This window comes from Dendrobates tinctorius, unplaced genomic scaffold (genome assembly GCF_039654945.1).
Source record: "Dendrobates tinctorius isolate UK_male_01 unplaced genomic scaffold, ASM3965494v1 ptg000097l, whole genome shotgun sequence".
Lineage (NCBI taxonomy): Eukaryota > Metazoa > Chordata > Amphibia > Anura > Dendrobatidae > Dendrobates > Dendrobates tinctorius.
The window spans coordinates 30,238,142-30,261,293 of NW_027361765.1; the positions used below are offsets into that span (position 1 = coordinate 30,238,142).

The following is a 23,152-nucleotide window of genomic DNA, read 5'->3' on the forward strand; positions in this document are numbered from 1 at the left end:
AATAGCCTCACATAGTCCTCCGTGCAGTATAATGGGCTCCACATTGCCTTCTATATAGTATAAAGGCCTTTCATACAGTATAATGGCCCCACCTAGTTTGCCATACAGTATAATGACTACACATAGTACTTCATACACTATAATAGCCCCACATTGCCTTTCATACAGTATAATGGGCCCCACATTAGAAAAAAAAAGATTAACCTAGTCTCTGTCCTCCGCTGCTCCAGTCTTGGCAATGAGCGCTCTGGAGATCTTCACTTCTCAGCACAGGGGGCGCAAAATAATAACGTCAACACACCCTATGTACTGAAACGTCAAATACAGAGGGAGAATGATGGCGTCAGCTGACTGCTCCCTCATTCATCATTGCTTTTAACTGTATCGGCATCTAGGATGCCAGTACAGTTGAAAGTGTGATACAAGGCATCAGCCCAGAGTTGCGGGCCAGTGTTTGACATGTGCGATTTAAATGATCACAATGCGATCGTGTTTATATAGGATGAGAGTAATTAAACGGTTGAATAGTGATGGTTACATTGTAACGTCGATCATCATGCATTGTGTTTTAAGTGAACAATCTCCATTTACATTACACATTTTTCAAAAGATGAACGAGAATTTTTTCACTCGACTAAATTACTTAATTCACAATGAACAAACATTTATTTTTTAAACATTGACCAGTTGCTCAATATTACCCAATTATCATAAATATTGGATCGTTAACAGTTGTCTCTGAACGATTATCGGCTAATTATAAATGCGCCTTAACAGTTGGCGACCACTGGTCATTAGTATGGATCCCATTTGCGGACTGCATCTTGTAATTTGTCTGCTTGAGATAATATTTAAAAGTGTGTTAAAATGCTTTTTTTTAATTGCAGGGTGGTTCAGATCTAATCATTAATGGATATGGACCAATTGTCAAGGAAAGCACAAAGAAAAAATGGTTCTTTTTCAAGAGCAATGCTAAAGATCATGCAGGACAAGTAAGCATTTATAGTGACAATGTTTAAAGAGTTGGTCCGCTACATTGTATGATAATCTCCATTGGTGTCACGGGGGGCTTAGTTCAAGGCTGTAACTCCCGGGGCCCCTGTGATGTCCCTATAACTAGGGGAAACCCTGTCTGACCCTCAACCCAGGGTTTTTGCTGATGGTGCAAATGCCTGAGCCTCCACCCTTTCCTTATCTCCTGCTCAGCCCTGCACTTAACCCTCCACCCAGTGAGGAGTCACAACACCAAAGCCCCCACACAAATATGACAGACAGGGAGAACTTAAACTGCACTGCGCCGCACACACACAGGAATATACAGTAATGTGAACAGGGCACAACTAAACACAAATATGGGAAGGAGAAAGGAAAACAACGGATCATACGCCACCAGACACGAATCTCTCTCTCTCTCTGCAACACCTCCACTCCAGACTGGAACCACTTGGTATGAAACACAAGCTATAATCGGCGACGCCCATAGGCCAGCATGACTATTTAAAGACCGTGGGCGTGACTAACCATCCAACCTGGTCTCCAGCAGGATTAACCCCCGAGAGCCTGAAGATCAAGCCGGCGCCACTGAGGCTATAGTGGCTGGAGGTGGAACTACCTCTGCCTGCCGGACGCAGTGGTGTGAACAGCGTCCGACATGACATTACCCCGTCTTCTACGAGGGACCTCCGGACCCTCAAGACTCATAGGACCCGGCTTGTCCGGATGACGACGGTGAAAAGAACTGACCAGCCGATCCGCATGTATGTCTGAGGCTGGAACCCAAGACCTCTCCTCCGGACCATACCCCCGCCAGTGCACCAAATACTGAAGAGTACGGCGTACTACTCGAGAGTCCACTACCTTGGCGACCTCAAACTCTAAATCGCCATCCACCATAACTGGAGGTGGCATCGGCGTCGTGTCCACCAAGCCTACCACCTTTTTCAATAAAGCCACGTTGTGTATCTTGTACACCGCGGGAAGTTCCAACCGATAAGCCACTGGGTTAATGATGGCAGAAATCCTAAAAGGTCCAATAAACCTTGGACCCAGTTTTAAAGATGGAATTTTGAGTTTTATGTTCTTCGTAGCTAACCACACCCATTCACCCACACACAGGTCCGGACCTGGCACGCGTCTACTGTCAGCCACCCGTTTGTACCTGGCACTCATGCTCAACAAACGCTGTTTCACCCGCCTCCAGACTGATGACAATTGGGCTCCTAGCTGATCCTCCTCCGGGACACCCCCCGAGTCACCCTGACGTAAGGTACAAAACTGAGGATGTTGACCGTACACACAAAAGAATGGAGACTCTCCCGATGACTCTTGGCGGTGATTATTTAATGCGAATTCGGCCAGAGGAAGGAAAGTAGACCACTCCTCCTGGTTGTCGGACACAAAGCATCGTAAATACTGTTCTAGATTTTGGTTCATGCGCTCAGTTTGTCCATTAGGCTGTGGATGAAACGCCGATGAATGTGACAACTTGATCCCCAAACGTGAGCAAAAAGCTTTCCAAAACCTCGCCACAAATTGCGTACCCCTATCAGATACTATGTCCGACGGTACTCCGTGGAGTCTGACCACCTCCTTCACAAATACCTGAGCCAATGTCTTAGTATTGGGCAATGAAGACAACGCCACAAAATGCGCCATCTTTGAAAAACGGTCAACCACCACCAGGATGACCGTGTTCCCCGCCGAGGCTGGCAAGTCAGTGATGAAATCCATGGAGATTTCTGTCCATGGCCTATTGGGTACCCCCAGAGGCTGTAGCGTGCCAGCAGGACGGGTACGGGGTGACTTAGCCCTAGCGCACGTGATGCAAGCTGCCACGTATGAGACCACGTCCTGCCGGATTTTGGGCCACCAGAAACGACGCGATACCAGCTCTAAGGTGCCCCTCACCCCTGGATGACCAGCCAGTACCGAGTCGTGGTGTTCCTTCAACAGCTTAAGCCGAAGATGCAGGGGTACAAATGATTTGTTGGCGGGAAGTCCTGGTGGTACCTCCTCTTGGGCCTCGGCAATCTCCGCCTCTACCTCCGTCGTGAGAGCAGAGACCACTACCCCTTTCTGGAGGATGGGTACCGGCTCTTCCCGAGGTTCTCCCCCCGCCATTCCTCAAAAGCCAATTTGATGGCCAACAATTCCCTGTTGCCGATATCATAATTCCGTTCGGCCGGCGACAGCTTCTTGGAGAAGTAGGCGCATGGATGCATCTCGCTCAAGGACGAGCCTTGAGACAGTACTGCCCCCACTCCCACCTCCGACGCATCAACCTCCACTACAAAAGGTTTAGACACGTCTGGTTGCACCAGAATAGGGGCTGAAGCAAAACTATTCTTCAGACGCTCAAATGCACGTATAGCCACCTCAGGCCAGTTCGCTAGATCGGCACCCTTTTTTGTCATGTCTGTGAGCGGTTTGGCGATGGTCGAAAAGTGTTTTATAAATTTCCTATAATAATTGGCAAACCCAAGGAACCGCTGGAGTGCTTTCAGACTCTCCGGCCTCTCCCATTGCAGCACCGCTTGCACCTTAGCGGTGTCCATTTTAAACCCGGCTGCGGACACAATATATCCTAAAAAGGGCAACTCCTGGACAAAAAATAAACATTTTTCCAGCTTAGCATAGAGCTGGTTCTCCCGGAGCAACTGTAACACCTGCCTGACATGCTCCAAATGAGTGTCCCGATCGCTAGAATAAATGAGGATATCATCCAGGTATACAATCACAAATCTCCCCAGGATATGAGCAAATACATCATTAATAAAATGTTGGAAAACGGCAGGCGCGGTGGTCAACCCAAACGGCATAACCAGACTCTCAAATTGACCCTCAGGAGTGTTAAACGCCGTCTTCCACTCATCCCCCTGACGGACCCTTATGAGGTTATACGCCCCCCTGAGGTCCAGCTTGGAAAACCATTTCGCCCCCCGCTACCTGGTTGAACAAATCCGGGATTAACGGCATTGGGTAGGGATCACGGATAGTAATCTGGTTTAACTCTCGGAAATCCAGACACGGGCGTAACCCCCCATCTTTCTTCTTAATGAAGAAAAACCCCGCGGCTACAGGCGAGGACGAAGGCCGGATGTGTCCTTTGCTCAGACTCTCCGCGATGTAGTCTTTCAGAGCTTGTCTCTCAGGACCAGAAATATTAAACATCCTGGCCTTAGGTAATTTGGCCCCAGGTTTTAACCTAATCGCACAGTCATAGGCTCTATGTGGAGGCAGTTCTGAGCAACCCTTCTCAGAGAAAACATCCGCGAAATCCTGCAAAGCCTCCGGCAGGCTGGGCGTGACGGTGGACACACATGTGGCCAAGCAATTGTCTTGGCAGAAACCACTCCATTGTACTATGTCCTGAGTTGTCCAATCAATTACCGGGTTGTGCCTGGACAACCATGGAAAACCCAGGACCATTTGTGCTGGGAGATTACGGAGGACCCTACATGTAACCGACTCAGAATGTAGGACCCCAATGTGGAGTTTCACCTCTGCCACAAACTCCGTAATCTCCCCTTGAGGGAGGGGAATAGCATTAATGGTCACCACCTGTATGGGGTGAGGAAGTTTTTCGATCTTAAACCCGGCGGTGTGTGCAAACTTCTCATCTATGAGATTGGTGGCGGAACCGCTATCCACAAATACTGATATTGGTAGCTCTCTGCCCGCGATAATAACCTTGGCAGGGAGCATACATTGAGATACCATCATGGAGGATATGCATACGCTCAGTTGGGTCTCCTCCATACCCATTGAGCTTAACAGTTTTCCGCAAACGTTAACATAATGACCACTTTTACCACAGTAGAAACATGCTCCGGGCTTCCGGAATCCCGGAGCGCGACGCTTAACCTGTGCCACGCCAGCAATCTGCATAGGTTCAGGGAACTCATCAACTTCAACCACACTTGCAGCTCTGCTTTCCCCCAGAGGTAGCGTCTCCTGTGCCCCCTGATGAAAACGGCGATCAATACGTATCACCAAACTCATGGCAGACTCCAACGATGGCGGAGTCTCATACATCAGGAGGGCTTGTTTAACCCTCCCTGATACCCCATGAATAAACTGGCTCCGCAGGGCTGGGTCATTCCACTGTGTGTCTACGGCCCAGCGGCGAAATTCCGAACAATAGTCCTCTGCCAAGCGCCCCCCCTGGCGGAGGGCGCGGATTTTAGATTCCGCTAGAGCCAGTCGGTCAGGATCATCGTAAATGAGCCCGAGGGCAGAAAAAACATTATCAACAGAATGAAATGTGGCAGAGTCAGCTGGTAAAGAAAATGCCCATGCTTGGGGGTCACCACTCAGTAATGACAACACTAGCCCTACCCGCTGAGCCTCATTACCTGAGGAGATAGGGCGCATGCGGAAGTATAACTTGCAGGCCTCCCGAAATACGAGAAATTTGCTGCGATCCCCTGAAAATCGTTCTGGCAGCGGAAACTTCGGCTCTGCACCGATACCTGCAGCTGCCGTTTGCACCTTCGCTACTACCAGGGCCTGCTGCTGAACTGCCCCTTTCAACTCGGAAACCTGTATGGACAGCGCCGCCAACTGGCGGGTTATGGACTCTAATGGATCCATGGACTCCTGAAAAAATGTGGGCCGATTATAATGTCACGGGGGGCTTAGTTCAACTAAGGCTGTAACTCCCGGGGCCCCTGTGATGTCCCTATAACTAGGGGAAACCCTGTCTGACCCTCAACCCAGGGTTTTTGCTGATGGTGCAAATGCCTGAGCCTCCACCCTTTCCTTATCTCCTGCTCAGCCCTGCACTTAACCCTCCACCCAGTGAGGAGTCACAACACCAAAGCCCCCACACAAATATGACAGACAGGGAGAACTTAAACTGCACTGCGCCGCACACACACAGGAATATACAGTAATGTGAACAGGGCACAACTAAACACAAATATGGGAAGGAGAAAGGAAAACAACGGATCATACGCCACCAGACACAAATCTCTCTCTCTCTGCAACACCTCCACTCCAGACAGGAACCACTTGGTATGAAACACAAGCTATAATCGGCGACGCCCATAGGCCAGCATGACTATTTAAAGACCGTGGGCGTGACTAACCATCCAACCTGGTCTCCAGCAGGATTAACCCCCAAGAGCCTGAAGATCAAGCCGGCGCCACTGAGGCTATAGTGGCTGGAGGTGGAACTACCTCTGCCTGCCGGACGCAGTGGTGTGAACAGCGTCCGACATGACAATTGGATTTACAACTTTTAACTACCATATATATTTGAGAATAAGCTTAATTTCTCGTTCGCCTTATTGGGGGACACAGAGACCTTGGGTGTATGCTGCTGCCACTAGGAGGCTGACACTATGCACAAAAAAAATTAGCTCCTCCTCCGCAGTGTACACCCCACCGACCGGTAGAGAATTCCTCAGTTTAGCTTAGTGTCAGTAGGAGGTGGACACGGGTCTTTTATTAGACCCATATCTACCTCGTCGTGCGTCGTTCCTTTTCAGGTTCTACGGAGGGATACAGAGTGAAAAGTCACATCTGTACTCCCACATGGAGTCTGCAAGTACGGCGTGTACTGCCACCCCGTATCCTTGCAGTTCTCCGCGGCAGGACCAGCCAGACGGACGCCGACACCAAGACGTGCCAGCGACTCCAGGGGTCCTTGTCGCCAGTCTCCCTCCCACTCGCCTACCAGAGCCTGTCGGTTGGATGAGACGCAAAGACTTCTTCAGACAGGTAACGGATCGTGGATGGGTGAGTATTAGGCCCCGGCTTCATATTTATTTTCCTGGCTGCCCATTCCCGACGGTCACCTCTTCAATGGCACAGGGGACCCCGGTTGTAGGCGCTGCGGTCGCTCGCAGTCGCCACAAGGCTATAGGCAGCTCAATGTTGCCAGGCATCCCCCCCCTTCCCTCCCCCCTTTCTGGGGACACGGAGCACAGGGTTTTTTTTTTCCCTATTGGGAGCGACTTGCGTCTGCGGCGTCCCTCTTTTTCGGACCTCCGCGCCGACCCCCTGCTGACAGGCGGCCGCCGCAACTAATTTAGGCCCCGGCTTCAGTTCGGGCCTACCGCTGCGTCGCGGCCACGCCCCCCGCCCCTTTCTTCTAAGCGGGCTTCTCTCCCGCTCTTCCCAGGCCCTCCCACCGCCTGTCCTTCACCTGCCCAGCCTGTCATTGGCTAGAGGGCGGTGAATCATTAACCCTGCGTGGTGCTCCGCCCTTCCTCCTCTCCTAAGGCGCGCTTTTTCTCAGGAGCCTGTTAGCCGGGCACCAACTCCTCACTGGACATCATCTCCAGCTGGTTTTTTGTCAGGAGGGCTGTCGGCCGGATTTCGCTCTGACCTGCATCCACTGACAGGTCGCAGAGCATCGCTTCTGGGGACACCGGACCGTGAGTAGCTCTGCACTGCAGACTGACCCTTCTCCGCCCTCTGTCCCCCCAACCTTCCGGCATTACCTCAGCTTTTCACTATGTCTAAGTCTGATCGTACCCGCTCTACCGCCCCCCCCTGCACTTTAGTCAAGTACTTTGCATGTTCTTCGTGCAATCGCAAACTTCCCTCAGGCCAGTCCACTCCCCTCTGCCTGGATTGTAGCAATCCAATTCAGCCTGACGCCGTCCAGGAGCCATCTTCGGCCCCAGGTGAGAGTGAGCCCCCCATGCCTGGCTGGGCCTCCTCGCTATCTCAATCAGTGGCAGACCTCACCAGGGTGTCTCAGTCCCTGGTGGCCGTTCTTGATAAGTTGCCCCTGGACTCTTCAGCAGGGCCAAGCAGGTCCCAAATTGTTCCATCTGAATCAGCCAGCGGTAGTCGCAAAAGACCCAGGCAAGATTCCCAGCCGGAATCCTCTCCTAGTCCCATCTCACCGCATAGCCCTTCTCACCAGCCTCCCTCTCAGGCCTCCTCTCCCGAGTCAGGGGAAGCGCTTTCGGACATGTCATCTGAGGGGATTTTAGAGCTGGGTTCAGACCAGGATGCAAGCATGAAGGTCACAGTGCAGGACCTCATTGCTGCGATCCATCATACCTTCGATATTGCTGACTCCCCTGCGAAATCCTCAGATCAGGAGGTTTCGTTCAGACGGGCAGAAACTCCCTCCAGGGTTTTTCCTTTCCATTCCCAGTTTGGGAAAATTTTTACCAAGGAAAGAGAGGATCCGACCAGACTCTTTCAAAGAGGAAAACGTCTCGGCATACTCTACCCATTTGCTAAAGAGCTCACGGACAACTGGTCGGCCTCTCCCTCGGTCGATCCGCCCGTGTCCAGGCTATCCAATAACACGGTTCTCCCGCTTTCAGGCGTGGCGTCCCTAAAGGATTCTAATGACAGGATTGTAGAATCCCTGGCGAAGTCTGCCTTTGAAGCGGCTTCAGCGGCGGTGTGTCCAATCTTTGCTTCATCCTGGACAGCAAAGACCATAGCCACGTGGGCAGACGACCTTCGGCAGGGCATCTTAGATAAGGCGCAACCGGAGTATTTGGCCAATCTCGCCAATCAGATCTCCCATGCTGGGGACTATCTTCTCTACGCTTCCTTGGATGCTGCATCCTGTGCAGTTCAGGCGTCAAGCAACGTTATTGCAATTCGACGTACACTTTGGCTAAAGGCATGGCAAGCGGACTTGTCTTCTAAAAAGTCCCTCACTAACCTGCCTTTTCAGGGGGTGCGCCTCTTTGGGTCCCAATTGGACCAGATTATTAAGGACGCCACCGGAGGCACGAGTTCACTCCTCACTCAGTCCAAGCCTCGCAGACCCCCACTAAGGCGTCAGTTTCGACCCTTTCGGACTTTCCGCCGTTTCAATACGGCGGACAACTCCTCCAGCCAACAGAGACCGCAGGCTCGCCAGGAGAGAAGGAAAGTTTCCTTCAGACCCACTCCTTCCTGGCGACCCCACTCCTCCCAGGGCAGACCGTCCAGATCTAGATCTGGACGGTCTACTTCAGCATGACTATCATCGGGCACGCGAAGGGCCTTTCCAATTGGGAGGTCGACTTCTTTCCTTCAGGGACGTTTGGCTGGCCGCCGTGGAGGACGCCTGGGTCAGGGAGGTCGTATCCTCAGGATACAAGATAGAGTTCGTCTCTCTCCCACGGGATCGTTTCTTCGAATCCCGGCCTCCAAAGGATCCAGCCTTGATCCCGGGGTTCTCTACAGCTATCGCCGCTCTCCTCAGTTCCGGGGTGATTGTGCCCGTTCCCGAATCGGAGCGCTTCACGGGGTTCTACTCGAACCTGTTTGTAGTGCCGAAAAAAGACGGCGCAGTTCGACCCATCTTGGATCTCAAGCTGCTCAACAAGAGGGTCCGCCTTCGCCACTTCCGCATGGAGTCGCTTCGCTCGGTCATCGCCTCCATGGAGGAGCAGGAGTTCATGTGCTCAATAGACATCCAAGATGCCTATTTACATGTTCCAATTTTCTCCGGACATCAAAAGTTCCTGCGCTTTGCAATTCGACAGCACCACTACCAGTTTGTCGCACTGCCCTTCGGTCTTGCCACCGCTCCCAGAGTCTTCACAAAGATCATGGCTGCGTTGATGGCTTTGTTGAGAGTCAGAGGCCTCGTTCTTTTCCCATACCTAGACGATATTCTGATCAAGGCTCCCTCATTCCAACAGGCTCACCAAAGTTTGTCAATCGTCCTGGACACTCTTTCCAATTTCGGGTGGATTGTCAACAGGAAAAAGTCCTGTCTGGTTCCTACCCAACGCCTGGTCTTTCTAGGTCTTCTGTTCGACACTCGTCGGTCAAGGGTCTTTCTCCCACAAGAAAAGATTCTCTCTCTGCAGCAGGAAGTACGATCGCTGCAGACCTCGCGATTCCCATCCCTCCGTACAGCCATGAGGGTCCTGGGAAAGATGGTCGCGGCGATAGAGGCAGTTCCCTTTGCCCAATTTCACGCCAGGCCTCTCCAGCAGGCCATTCTGTTGAAGTGGAACAGGTCGCCTCGGTCCCTGGATCGCCCTGTCCATCTTTCTTACCGGATCAAGCGGTCTCTCAACTGGTGGTTGTCGTCACTTCTCATTCTATCGGGTCGATCCTTCCTTCCCATTCACTGGCAGATAGTAACCACAGATGCCAGTCTCCTCGGTTGGGGTGCAGTGTTCCGCAACCACACTGTTCAGGGTCGATGGTCGGATCGGGAATCAGCGCTACCAATCAACGTTCTGGAGATTCGAGCGATCCATCTTGCTCTGGTCCACTGGGAAAGGCTCCTCAAGGGACTGCCGGTACGGATTCAGACAGACAACGCCACAGCGGTGGCATATGTCAACCGCCAAGGGGGAACACGGAGTGTTTCAGCCCTGGCGGAGGTGTCCAAGATTCTTCGTTGGGCGGAGATTTCCGTTCCGACAATTTCCGCGGTTCACATTCCCGGCGTAGACAACTGGGCCGCCGATTTTCTCAGCCGCGAGGGTCTCGCGGCGGGAGAATGGTCCCTACATCCGGAAGTGTTTCATCTGCTCTGCCTTCGGTGGGGAACCCCGGATGTAGACCTCATGGCGTCTCGCCTCAACAGGAAAGTCCCACAATTCGTGTCCAGGTCTCGGGACCCTCTGGCAGTGGGCGCCGACGCCCTGGCCGTTCCTTGGTCCCAGTTCGAACTTCCCTACCTGTTCCCTCCTCTGCCTCTTCTTCCCAAGCTGTTGAAGAAGATCAAGGCAGAAGGACTTCCGGTCATTCTCATCGCCCCGAATTGGCCCAGAAGGTCTTGGTTCGCGGACATTGTCAACCTTCTCGCGGACGCCCCCTGGAAGCTTCCAGACAGAACAGATCTGCTGTCTCAGGGTCCGATTTGCCACCCCAATTCTCGGCCGCTCAATTTAACGGCGTGGCTGTTGAGACCGAGGTTCTGAAACGAGCAGGATTTTCCGACCACGTAATTCAGACCATGATCCGAGCCAGAAAGCCATCATCTTCCAAGATTTACTACCGTACTTGGAAGGCCTATTTCACTTGGTGTGAGACCAATGACGTCGCGCCCATGTCCTTTTCGCTCCCTTCAGTCCTAGCGTTTCTTCAGGCAGGATTGGATGCGGGGCTTGCCCTCAGTTCCCTGAAGGGTCAAGTTTCGGCGCTGTCCATTCTGTTTCAGAAAACGTTGGCTTCCCGTCCTCAGGTTAAGACCTTTCTTCAGGGCGTGGCTCACACGGTCCCGCCGTACCGGGCGCCCGTGGATCCATGGGATCTTAATCTGGTTCTTGAGGTTCTGCAAGGTCCGCCCTTTGAACCCCTCAGGGATATTTCCCTTTCTCTCCTTTCTTGGAAGGTAGCCTTTCTGGTGGCCATCACCTCCGTCCGGCGCGTGTCGGAATTGGCAGCTCTTTCGTGCCGCTCTCCCTTTCTGGTTCTCCACCAGGATAAGGTAGTTCTGCGGCCTCCGCCCTCGTTTCTTCCGAAGGTGGTGTCCTCGTTTCACCTCAACGAGGATATCGTGCTACCGTCCCTTTGTCCGAATCCAACTCATCCCCGAGAGCGGTCCTTGAACAAGCTGGACCTGGTTAGGGCGGTAAGAGTCTATCTGTCTAGGACGACTTCCCTGCGAAAGACAGAGTCTCTTTTCATTATCCCTGATGGAGCGCGGAAAGGTCACCCGGCGTCAAAAGCCACCATTGCTCGCTGGATCAGATCGGCTATCCTGGAAGCCTACCGTGTTAAGCGTCGCGGAGCCCCTCCGAGTATCAGGGCCCACTCTACTCGAGCAGTGGGTGCCTCCTGGGCGGTGCGCCACAGAGCTTCCGCACTGCAGCTTTGCAAAGCTGCAACATGGTCATCGGTTCACACGTTTGTGAAATTCTACAGAGTCCACACCTACGCTTCGGCGGACGCCAGCCTAGGTAGACGGATTCTGCAGGCAGCGGTGGTGAGTCCGCTGGCCTGATGGAAGTTTGTTTCCCACCCCAGGGACTGCTTTGGGACGTCCCAAGGTCTCTGTGTCCCCCAATAAGGCGAACGAGAAAACAGGATTTTTGGGTTGCTTACCGTAAAATCTGTTTCTCGGAGCCTTCATTGGGGGACACAGCACCCTCCCATGTTTTACAGCTCCTGTTCTTACTTTGGTTGAATGGTTACAGTTGAGTTGTTTATGTTGTCAACCTATTCTGTTACTTCTCCTACTGCTTTCTCACTAACTGAGGAATTCTCTGCCGGTCGGTGGGGTGTACACTGCGGAGGAGGAGCTAATTTTTTTTTGTGCATAGTGTCAGCCTCCTAGTGGCAGCAGCATACACCCAAGGTCTCTGTGTCCCCCAATGAAGGCTCCGAGAAACAGATTTTACGGTAAGCAACCCAAAAATCCTGTTTTTTTTCTGCACACTTTTTTGTGCTGAATACTCCCCCCTCGGCTTATACTCAAGTCATTGTCCCAGAAGACGCTGGGGAGGTGGAAGCGGCGGAGCAGTGGGTGACAGGAGTCAGGAGCCGCCGGCTGCAGCTAACTCCTGTGCCCGCTGCTAAAGAGAAATGAATATTTACTGCACTGGCAGTGAATATTCATTTCTCTTATAACGCACTGTGGAAGCCGTCGGCTTTCAGCAGTTGCTGGGCAATCACAGGTGCGCTACTTAAGAAAAATGAATATTCACCTCTCTCCACTTCCATAGGCGTGGAGTGAACTGAATATTCATTCCCTTAAGAGGGGACACGTGATTGCCCGGCCGCTGCAGCTGCTGGTACCGAACAAGATGCTGCGAGGTAGCGCAGGCACGGAAAGTAGGATGTTTTTTTTTTTTTTTCTTTTTCATGCTTTTCTGATGGGGGGCCATGCATACAAGGATACGGATGAGGAACCATGCATACAAGGATAGGAATGAGGAGCCATGCAGACCAGGATAGGGATGAGATGGCCATGCATACAAGGATGGGTATGAGGAACCTTGCATACAAGGATGGGTATGAGGAAACGTGCATACAAGGATAGGAATGAGTAACCATGCATACCAGGATAGGAATGAGTAACCATGCATACCAGGATGGGGATGAGGAACCATGCATACCAGGATGGGGATGAGGAGGCCATGCTTACCAGGATAGGGATGAGGGAGCCTTGCATACCAGGATGGGGATGAGATGGCCATGCGTACCAGGATAGGGATGAGGAACCATGCATACCAGGATGGGGATGAGGAACTATGCATACCAGGATAGTGATGCGGGAACAATGCATACCCGGCTTATACTCAAGTCAGTAAGTTTTCTGTGGCAAAATTAGATGCCTCGGCTTATACACGAGTATATATGGTATTTTTATAACTACCTTCGGCTGCCATAGGTGGCTGTGAGTGGCGCTATCACTGCTCACTCAGTCCACATCATGTGATGCCAGCTGAGGCTGTCGCTGACATCCGCTGATGTCATGTCAACTTACGGATTTCCTGGATTCGCCCAGGCGTGACTGGCCTGTGAGCGGCGTTTCACCACACCTCACAGCTCAATATTCAGCGCACGCTTTCACTGCCCACAAACGCGCACTGGATACTGAGCTGTGATGTGTGGCGTAACGCCGCCCACAGCCCAGTTAATTGGGGGGTGGGTGCAACTTGGTCACGCCTGGGTGAATTCGGGAAATCTGGAAGTTGACTTGACATCAGCGGATGTCAGCGGCCGGCTGCAGCCGGGGTCACGTGATGTGGACTGAGCAAGCAGCAGAAGCCGTTTACAAACATACTTCGTTAAAAGGTGTAAATCGATGGGTGCATCATACAATGTCGTGGACCACCTCTTTAATACAAATCTGCATTTATATATAAAATAGTTCTTTATATAAAATTATATGTATATTTATTTTTACGCAGTACAAAAGAAAAATTAAGACTTCTGTATATTGTCCTGGCCCAACGGTCCTGAGGGGAGAAGACGGGTCTCCCACATCACCTGGTCATCCTGGCACATTCCAGATGCGACACAGCATAGTAGCAGACACAGAACATTCTGGCAACAGCGAGGAGAGTCATGAAACCAGTGATTCTGGGCGGTATTCACACGAGTCTACTGATGAAATTCACCTCTGCTCTGTTATCACTACCTCACCGCACACACCCGACTCATTCAATGTTGAAGAATGTGGAAAGGACCCTGCCTTATGCAAACATGGAAAGCCTCCCAGTGTCCATTCTTGAGGAGCTCATTTCCTCAATACCTCAAATTATCCATATTTCCTAAACATTTCAAGAAAAGAAACATTCCTCAAGCCAGATATTCCAGCCATTGGTGCCTGTTCGAAGGACAATGACATGGCAAACAAAAAAAAAAAATGTTTGTGAAATCTGGTGTCAGATCAAATTTATCATTTTCCTGCAGAATGTTTTGCTGAGTAAATCTATTGACATTGAAGGTTGCTTTGCTGGATGGTGGATGGCTCTGAAACTCTCCAGGTTTTGTGCCATTTGTCTTTGTTGTAAAGGGATGTCAAGCAGTCTCTTTGATTTATGTCTACCTCAGCTGGTCACATCATGGACTTCATTTCGCTGCTTTACCCACATTTGTGTTTGTTTGTCTCCCCTTAACCTTCATCCAAGGTACTTCCTTAAATGTATGTATGTTTGTGGGGTTTTTTTTTTATCATTAATGCTTTTTATGTATGATGAATGTGTTACTTAAGGAGTTGTAAAGGCAACACCCGTTACATGGCTTTTTGTAAAGCTCTGCTAATGTATTACAAATGGCTAATGCTATGAACCAACTCTACCTTAAATTGATGACTACCTCTATATGTGTCTTTAAGAAGACCAACCTTTCCCATGAACAGTCGCTACCTTGTAAAACTGTGCCTTCAAGTATCTCAGTTACACAGAACTGCCTTACTGCAAGGAATTCAGGACATCACTCAGGACGATGACGAGATGCCTTAAATCCTAGAAATATATTGGAAACTAGTAAATTCCAACCCACCTTACTGTTTACAGATGCTGAGTAATGAGGCAGTGGTCTACCTATGCTCTTCTGTACTGAGCTTACCCATACTACTAAGGCCATTGGTCACGTCTGCTACCTGTGTAACACTACAATGGCCCCATGGCACAGGCCAGCCTTGCCGCTGGGATCAGTAATCTGGACATCCACCAGTGATCCCTACAATGACAGTGGAAACTACATGTTGACAATATTCAATGTATTTTATATATTTTATTGCTATTTGAAAGATGTAAAATACGGTACATGTTTTCACTGAGTCTCAGGTTGACCAAGGGTGGTCAGTTTTTATTTTTACAACAGCCCTTTCACTTCTTTCAGTGCATGGTGTAAAATCCAGAAATTAGACTGTTCATTGCTGATTCAGTGTTAGGCAGAGGCTTTAGAAAATGACTTTTGATATGGCTATTACTGACTGTTGCCTTTACAATTCCTGTTTTATACTACCTCTTTTTTACATTTATGTACATTTCCTGGACTCAGGGAATAGTGTTTTTTTGTGTCTATCCCATAAATATATGGGGCGAATATGACAGGGTATCATGCTCAAATTTGATTTTGAAAGGAGATGAAGTAGGTCATTTACTTAGCTACATTATAAAAGATTACCTGTCATGCTTGGCGCATTGAGAGCAGAGATAACATGGCTAAAAATGAGAGCCAAAGCCTTCAATAGGCATTCAGTATGTGCAGGACAATGCTTCTATCAGCCATCTAGGTGACAGATCCTTCATGTGTCTGGTTGTGTCTGATGTACATCTCCTTCCATGGAGGAGAAGGGGAGCAGTTGTCCGACACTTTGGACAAGTCCTAAAGAAGTTACCGTATATTGTTCATCCTGCATTCTTAATGTCTATAAGTCGTGTAACACCTGATAATTAAGATGAAAGATGTGGGAGCAGATAATCTTTTTTACAACTATCCAAAATTCTTACTTACAGGAGTTTAGGAAGCTGGGATCTGAGAAGTCTTTACTCTGCCCAAGTGCTTTAATGGGAGTCTAGCATCCGAAAATGTCCTGTTTAAATCCAGATTTTGTGATTTATGTATTGAAAAAAGATGTTTTGTTTTTTTTTAAATATTACAATCTTGAGTAAAAAAAAAAAAGTTGATTCTGCAATTTTAACACTGGTCACTTGGGCTTTTTAGACTCCTACTTTCCTGTTCTTTCCAGAATGGTTTCCAGGAGGCTCCTTGTCCACAGACAAGATTACAATGACCACTAAGCACTTTCTACATAGCTGATAACACAGGTTCCACCATTCACAGTAGTGACTTCGCCTCCCTTCACAATGACACTTCCACAGGATACTTGGACACTTCAATACAAAAAGGAGGAGACCATTGTGCTTATGTACATGTGTTATTTCCTGAATCAATAGGAAGCTGAAGTCTAAAATGCCCCAAAGATCAGTGTGAAAATGACAAGTTTATTTTTTTTTTGGCATTTTTTAATACAGATTGCAAAATGTTTAAAATTAGGGTAACACAAAAACCTGATTTAAACAATAGGTCATTTTTGATTAGGAGAATAAGAGGATTGGGAGTTTGAATCCAATCTGTCCGATCTTTCTCTTTCCTGACACCTTGTGAATTGGGCCTGAGCTGGTCCCATCAAAATAAGTGGGTTCAAACTTCTTTCCGGTAATGGAAGCCTATATTATCCATTTGGATAGCAACAAGGTGATCAGAGGTGTCAGTTTTCAGACATAAACCAGCTCTCTAGTGTAAAGACCCTGCAGAATGGCGCCCAATATCTCCGCTTCCGCAGCTCCTGAGAGTATGAATTATTGGCGAGTGCTTACTATCATGATTGGAAATGTCAGATTTTTGGTGAAGTAATATTTTTTAAGTTCATTAGGAAATTTAGTACCTATTGAATTGAACTTTGCTTTATCACAAAGAAGTTCCCATAATCTCTTTACTGCGTATGTGACTGGTAAATTATATACAGTCTTCAAAAACTGTGCTGTTTTTTTTTTTTTTTATTTGCTTTTTCATACCAAAGATTGTTCTTTATATGTTTAAGTAGTGATGAGTGAATGTGCTCAGATAAGGCGTTATCCAAGCACACCTAAGACACTCGATTGGCACCCGAGCATGCTCAGATAACCTTATCCGAGGACGTTCGCTCATCACTAACCTTAAGGCATGACATTTTTTTTTTCTGAAAGAAAATCTATTTTGTTGTTGGCATAGCTGCCAACTAGTAGTAGTGACTGTATTAGTGCAGAAATGCATTTTAAACTACCTTAGACTTTAAATAGTCAAGTCCAAAAACTTCCAAGTTACAAGTTTAGTATTTACCGTAGCTATTAGCTCTTTATTATAACAGTATTAGATGACCTATTTTTGAACAAATTGCTTTATATACTAAGGGAAAAAGTGTAACCAAAGATGTATTTTTGGGTTGTGTCTTGCTATTTTAGTGTACAGAAAGCAGCTCTTACTATACAAACTGAGTCGTTAGATGCTTTGTGTATAGCTGTTCATATCTTGTGATCATTCGTGAATGGTAACCAGATGATATGCAGGGGTAGCGGAAAACCATAAACCTTTACTTTGTTAATCGTTGCTATTGGGAAGTGTGCACAAAATGTCATGATCTGGCATGTCAGGTGCCATGTCTGTGCGCAGTGTCTAGCAAACATACAGTAAGTTATTTGTGCCCACCTATCTTATGAAAATGGAGGGATGAACTCACGGCAGGAGGACAATGTCCAGAGGGAATAGGAACTATATATTTATTCTGTTCTGGCTACATCTTGACCAATGGCTGGTTATGGCCGTACATCAGTGTCATCTACTTACGTCTTCAAGGACCATTAGTCCCCTGAGTCCTATATCTCCCAGATAGCAAGTAATTTTTCATGATTTTTTTCCCAATATATATCACAAAACAAGTATTATGGCAAGTGTTGCCCCAAACATCTGACCTCGTTAAACTTCTTTTGAAGACTTGGACAGTGTTTGATAGTTGATATTACAAACCCTAGGCAGCCTTGCCATGGTAATAGTGATTTATAGCATATGAAGGCTATTTATACTGTACATGCTATTAAAATGCCAAATTATCAGTCCCGGTAGCAAACTATATGGTTTTGTCTTTTTAAAGCTTAGAATAGTTTTGCGTCAGTGTTTCCTAAATCGTAGAACTCTACAGGTTATCGATGAAAATCTGCTCTTAAGTGTGCATTCACACATGGTTTTTTTTCTGCATTTTTGAAGCAGAAACTCTCCAGTTTCCCAATCAAAATTTGTTTCTTTAAAGTTTTCTGGCACTATTTTTTTCTTTTTTTTTTATAAGAAGGCAGGTGGTTGCCAAATATCTGGCGACTCACAAACTGCTCCTGCTGGCGATTCTCTGGCTTCTAGTCACGTCGACAGACAGGCTGCTTGATTCAGCTCTGCTCTGTTGATGGGGCATGACTTCCCATGTCATGCTGATTGAGAGCTAGCTTCCCGCTACCTAATTGCGGGGAGCCAGGTGTTAATCACTGACGTCAGCAGTCATGCTCCCTCGAAAGAGTAACAGCTGCTCTGTACACGTGAGGTCAAAGGAAGCGGCGATCTGTGATTGCTCTGAGGCAAAGCCAGGGAGAACAGGTAGTTAGCAACCACCTGCTTGTCCATTCTTATCCCCATGAGAAAACACTAACATAAACCCAGATAACCCTTTGTGGTTTTTAAAGAGTTTCTGCTCCAAAAGCTCGTGAAGAAAACTCAGTGTGAACATAGCCTAAAGGTGAAATGGGGCAGCAGAGTTCAAAACCTCGCGTCATTTCAGTTTTTCTCTGCACTTGCAGATATTTTGTTGCGCTTTTTGGTTTTATTTTTTTTGTAAACCAGAGCAAAAATTCCCTGATCGCACTGAGTAATGTGATATTGTGGTTCTCTGCTGCGCCATACCACTCATTCTGATTAGGTGATAAATGGCTTCTTTATGTCTTGCTAATTATTCCCGTGAACATTTCCTTCTTTGATTAACAATTTATACCAAAGATATTTCTGGTTATCCCCTGCATATTGATCAGATGATGAGGCTTTATAAGTGCTCTTGTTGGCCAAATGTATTGTTTATATAGTAAAGAACCATTTCTAGGTAAACTTAACTTTTTATTAGTCTTATCACAGTGGTTGTGTTCTATCAATCTGTTAGTATAACTAAACCTTCAAGAGATGAATTGACGCCTTGTTGTATATATCGCATATCCAGACCGTATGGCCAGTAGCTTTACAGTTCTGCTGGATTTTATTTTTTTTTTGGTCCCATAGGTTTAGCAATTACAACTAGGCATCCTGTTGAGTCTATCATCTTTTGAAGGACAGTGACATCTCCGTGTTACAACATTGCTGTTTTTTTTCCATTTTATATGTGAAGATTACATGTTTGTGTGTATATATATGTATATATGTAATGTACACTATTAGTTCCAATGTTTATTTAGCTTTCACTACTTGTACTTGTCTCTAGCAAGTCTTTTCCCTGTATATTACTATAACTAATATGCACCTGACTATGGCGCCTGCAAATGAGATAATCTGTGCATGATTATGGTAATACCCCCCTCTACTGCAGAAATCTATTAGAAACCAACCATCTGTGACAAAGGGTGCTGCACTGTAATAGTTTAGAATCATCACTTTTCAGGTGCGTTTTATAAAATAGTATTGCATCACATGAATAGAACAATTCCTTAAAGGGAATTTATCTACAAGTTTTTGCTACTTAAAATCAGCAGGAGATTGTCACTAGAAGTCTAGTTGTGAGCTCTGTGTAACTCTGCCCCCACCACTGATTGGCTGCTTTCTGTCTATGCACAGTGTATACAGAAAGCTGCCAATCAGTGGTGTGGGCTGGGCTATACAGCGCTCAGCATTCAGAGAAATGGTAGATCTGCAGCAATTAAATCTGTGATTTTTCAAGAAGGCCAGTAAGTGACACATTGCTGGAATCAGGGTCTTTGTCCGTAAATCATGCTGCTCTCATTTGGGGGTAGCAGAAACATAGTGACAGATTCCCTTTTAGGAAATTCCTCCCCCTTAGCACAGTGACCTGAAACTACAACAGCCCCAAAAGGTATAATAATTGGGAATAAATCTGTTTGGATTGAGCGCCTATAATGCTAAGCCTCCAATATACTTGATGCTCACATTTTCCATGTCAGTCATCACCAGAGCTATGGCAGGGAAGGCAGAGGGGAGTTTAGCTTCTCTGCATCCATTATACATACATCTCAGTTTAATATCAAGTACCGTATGGTGGGAACTGTGAGCACTTTAAAATCGAAGCGTCTCACCCCTTCAAAATCTCCTGTCTGAACCAGGTTTCAGGCAAGAATTACAGCGTATATGAGCACATACATATTATTACTCCGATGTACGGTATTGTATTCAGTGTTCCTCACAAATGACAAAAAGCTGTATTTGGTCAAAGTGCATATGTAGATTACGACAAATCATTATCTCCTATCATTTGGCTCCAGCGGTAATGGAAACCTACAGGTTCATGTGTGTCCCTCATAAACATGTAATGAACTTTCCATGAACTAGATGTGAATCCTCTGGATAAAGCCAGACTGTTAGTTGTGTATATACCGGCATCGTCACCCAGCCAGTGTCCTTGGGTTTTGGTTTGTATGTAAAACGTGTTATGTCTACATAGAGGAACTGCTGATCTGTTTGGGAATTCTAATCATAATGTCCCTGAAGAACAGGATTTTTCTGGAACATTGTTTTACATTGTTTGAGCATCTTCAGAAATAGAGATGAAGGCTCGTTAATACAAGTACAGACCAAGGATGCGCTCACGTAAGCGATGTTCACACGTTGCGGCCACGGTGAGTGGTGTTTTTTCTTTTTTTGCCGCAATCACTGTAGAAATGGGATATATTTTCATCAATTGCGTCCGCAACTAGTGACCGAATCCTTAGTGTCTTATAGAATTAAGCTGGATACAATGTAGATTATTTTATGAAGTGCTGGCACCTGTGAAACATTTCCTACTATTAATCGGAATTACATGTTCACATGAAATCAAGTCACAAGGGTTACTAAAAATATAGGATTTGCGCCATTAGGAAAACGATTACCACTTTAAGTAATCTCCCCTTTGGTTTCTAATTCATCACGCTGGCAAATGGGTACTTTCCCAGTCAAAGGATGGATACGGTTCCTTCTTGAATAGCTAGAAGTGACAATTCTGGAAGTATTTACGGACATTATTGTGGGTGTTCAATGAAAGGGTTCTTTGGTATTAAAACTAAAGATTTCTTTTTAAGTCCATTACAGAAGGCCATACTCATTTTGCACTTTTGCATGTCTTTACATTGCCATTCCTTTAGACAGACACTAAGATGTACCACTGTAATTCCATATATATAAGTTGGGACTGTAAAATAGAAGGAAAACAAGAATGTAATGATTTTGAAGTCTTTTAGTCATATTTTATTCACACCAGACCATAGAACGTATATTAGAAGATGATGATTCAATATTTTTCCATTTCACTTGAAGAAAAATAATTTGACTAATTTAGAAATTGATGCCAGCAACTCGTCCCAAAAAAGTTTTGTGAGGGCCATTTCTACCATTGTGTTGCATCCCCATATTAATGCAGTGCTGCCTGACAGCACATAGCTCACAAACATCCAATATTGACCGTCAGCTTTTATCTCTTGTGCACATGGATTTCTCCAGCATCTCTGAATCTTTTGATGAAATGATGTACTTTAGGTGGTGCGATATTCACAGTCTTTGCAATTTCATGTTGATGAACATTTTTCTGAAATTGTTTCACAATTTTTAGACACCGCTGTTCCCAGATTGGTGAACCTCGACCATCTTTGCTTCTGAGAGACTCTGCCTCTCTAACATGCTCTTTTTATACAAATTCATGTGATTAAGCTGAAAATTGACCCCCAAGCCTTTTGTTAACCTTGTCTCAACTTTTTTGAGATGCCACTAGTTTCTAATGGAGTTAATTTTTTCAAATTTAATAGAAACCTGTAACTTTTATGTAGTAATCTGAGCTCTATGTTCTGTTGTGAATAAAATATGTCTGTGGGAGATTTCTAAATCATTGCATTCTTATTTTCTTTCCATTTTACACATTGTGCCAACATTTTTGGACTTGGGAATGTGCATCATTATTTTAGAAAGTATTTTAGGTCACCTTCATTTGAGTACTGATAACCATTTCCAACAAGTGTGCTAGCCATTAATATGGAACTAGTGTGGCATTATATATGTACAATATATAAAGAAGCTTCAGATATTTTTGTACGTTTACCTTTGGAATGTATTCTGTTTGTGTTTTTTTTTTTTTTTTTTTTTTTTTTTTTAACCTTTACACCCAAATCTTTTTGTTTTTATTTGTTGGTTTTCACCGCTTCTTTCTTTATGTAAAGGTGATCCTGGTAGTTTATGGTAGGTAACAGAGCTAATTAAAGTATGAACTCTTCTCAGGGGATCCGTTCTGACACTCTACCTCATTCTACCCGATGTTCTCCTTGAATAGTGAATGTAACTCCTATTTCCTGCTTCACTGTAATTCTTTTATTATTGTGTTAAATATTTTTTTTACATTGTGTTTTTTTTATATAGAGAATGGTTTTAGCTGTTTTATTCTGACTTTTGTTTAATTGTTCATTTCATTGAAGAAATGAATTGCTCCATGAGTCTTGCCAAAAAGTATAACTATTGAAATGCCAAATGTTTGTTTATGCTGTGATAAGTCAAAAATATCAGTGAGTTGCACAGTTCTAATAAAGTTTTTTAATTAAACTTGGATTAATTATGGTGTTAGTTATTTTATTAATGTGTTCCAACTTAAACAATGTTCAGTAATTTTCTAACTTTAGAAATCCCTATGAAAACATTGGAGATTTAGAAATTATTTTAAAGGTGCATATTACTTCCATCCATGGATATATATGTGATAAGGGGACATTATCGCTTCTGTGGGTTCAAGTGCCAGGATTTTCAGCCTTGAAAACCCATAGTATTTGAATATCAACCCAAATTATAGCTCTATCACTTTGTGTGTCTAAGATGGTGAAGGTATGGCCGGAAATATGACTCTCCCATGACTCCAAAAATAGAAAAAATGGCTTATTTAATACTAAAGTCCCACACCTCTAATAGCCACATAGCAGTTGCTCCCACCAACTGGCTATAGTCCACATAAAACACGTTATCTTCATAATTTATCCTAAATTATTTCATCCAGTGTGTGTATGTATATGTG

The 23,152-nt window shown here is 46.2% G+C and overlaps 1 protein-coding gene and 1 long non-coding RNA gene across 3 annotated transcripts in view; one reads left to right on the forward strand and one right to left on the reverse strand.

Moving 5' to 3' along the window:
- PRTG (protogenin) overlaps positions 1–22,695 on the forward strand; it is a 192,899-nt gene extending 170,204 nt beyond the window's left edge. Inside the window, exons 19-20 of the mRNA XM_073587013.1 lie at positions 888–992; positions 13,788–22,695. Of these exons, the coding sequence (XP_073443114.1) occupies positions 888–992; positions 13,788–14,111 (429 nt within the window). The 3' untranslated portion in view covers positions 14,112–22,695. The remainder of the gene's footprint in view (positions 1–887; positions 993–13,787) is intronic.
- The window catches only part of LOC141098963 (uncharacterized), a 71,166-nt gene that overhangs the window by 29,251 nt on the left and 18,763 nt on the right, over positions 1–23,152 (reverse strand). The gene's annotated exons all lie outside the window — the stretch shown is intronic.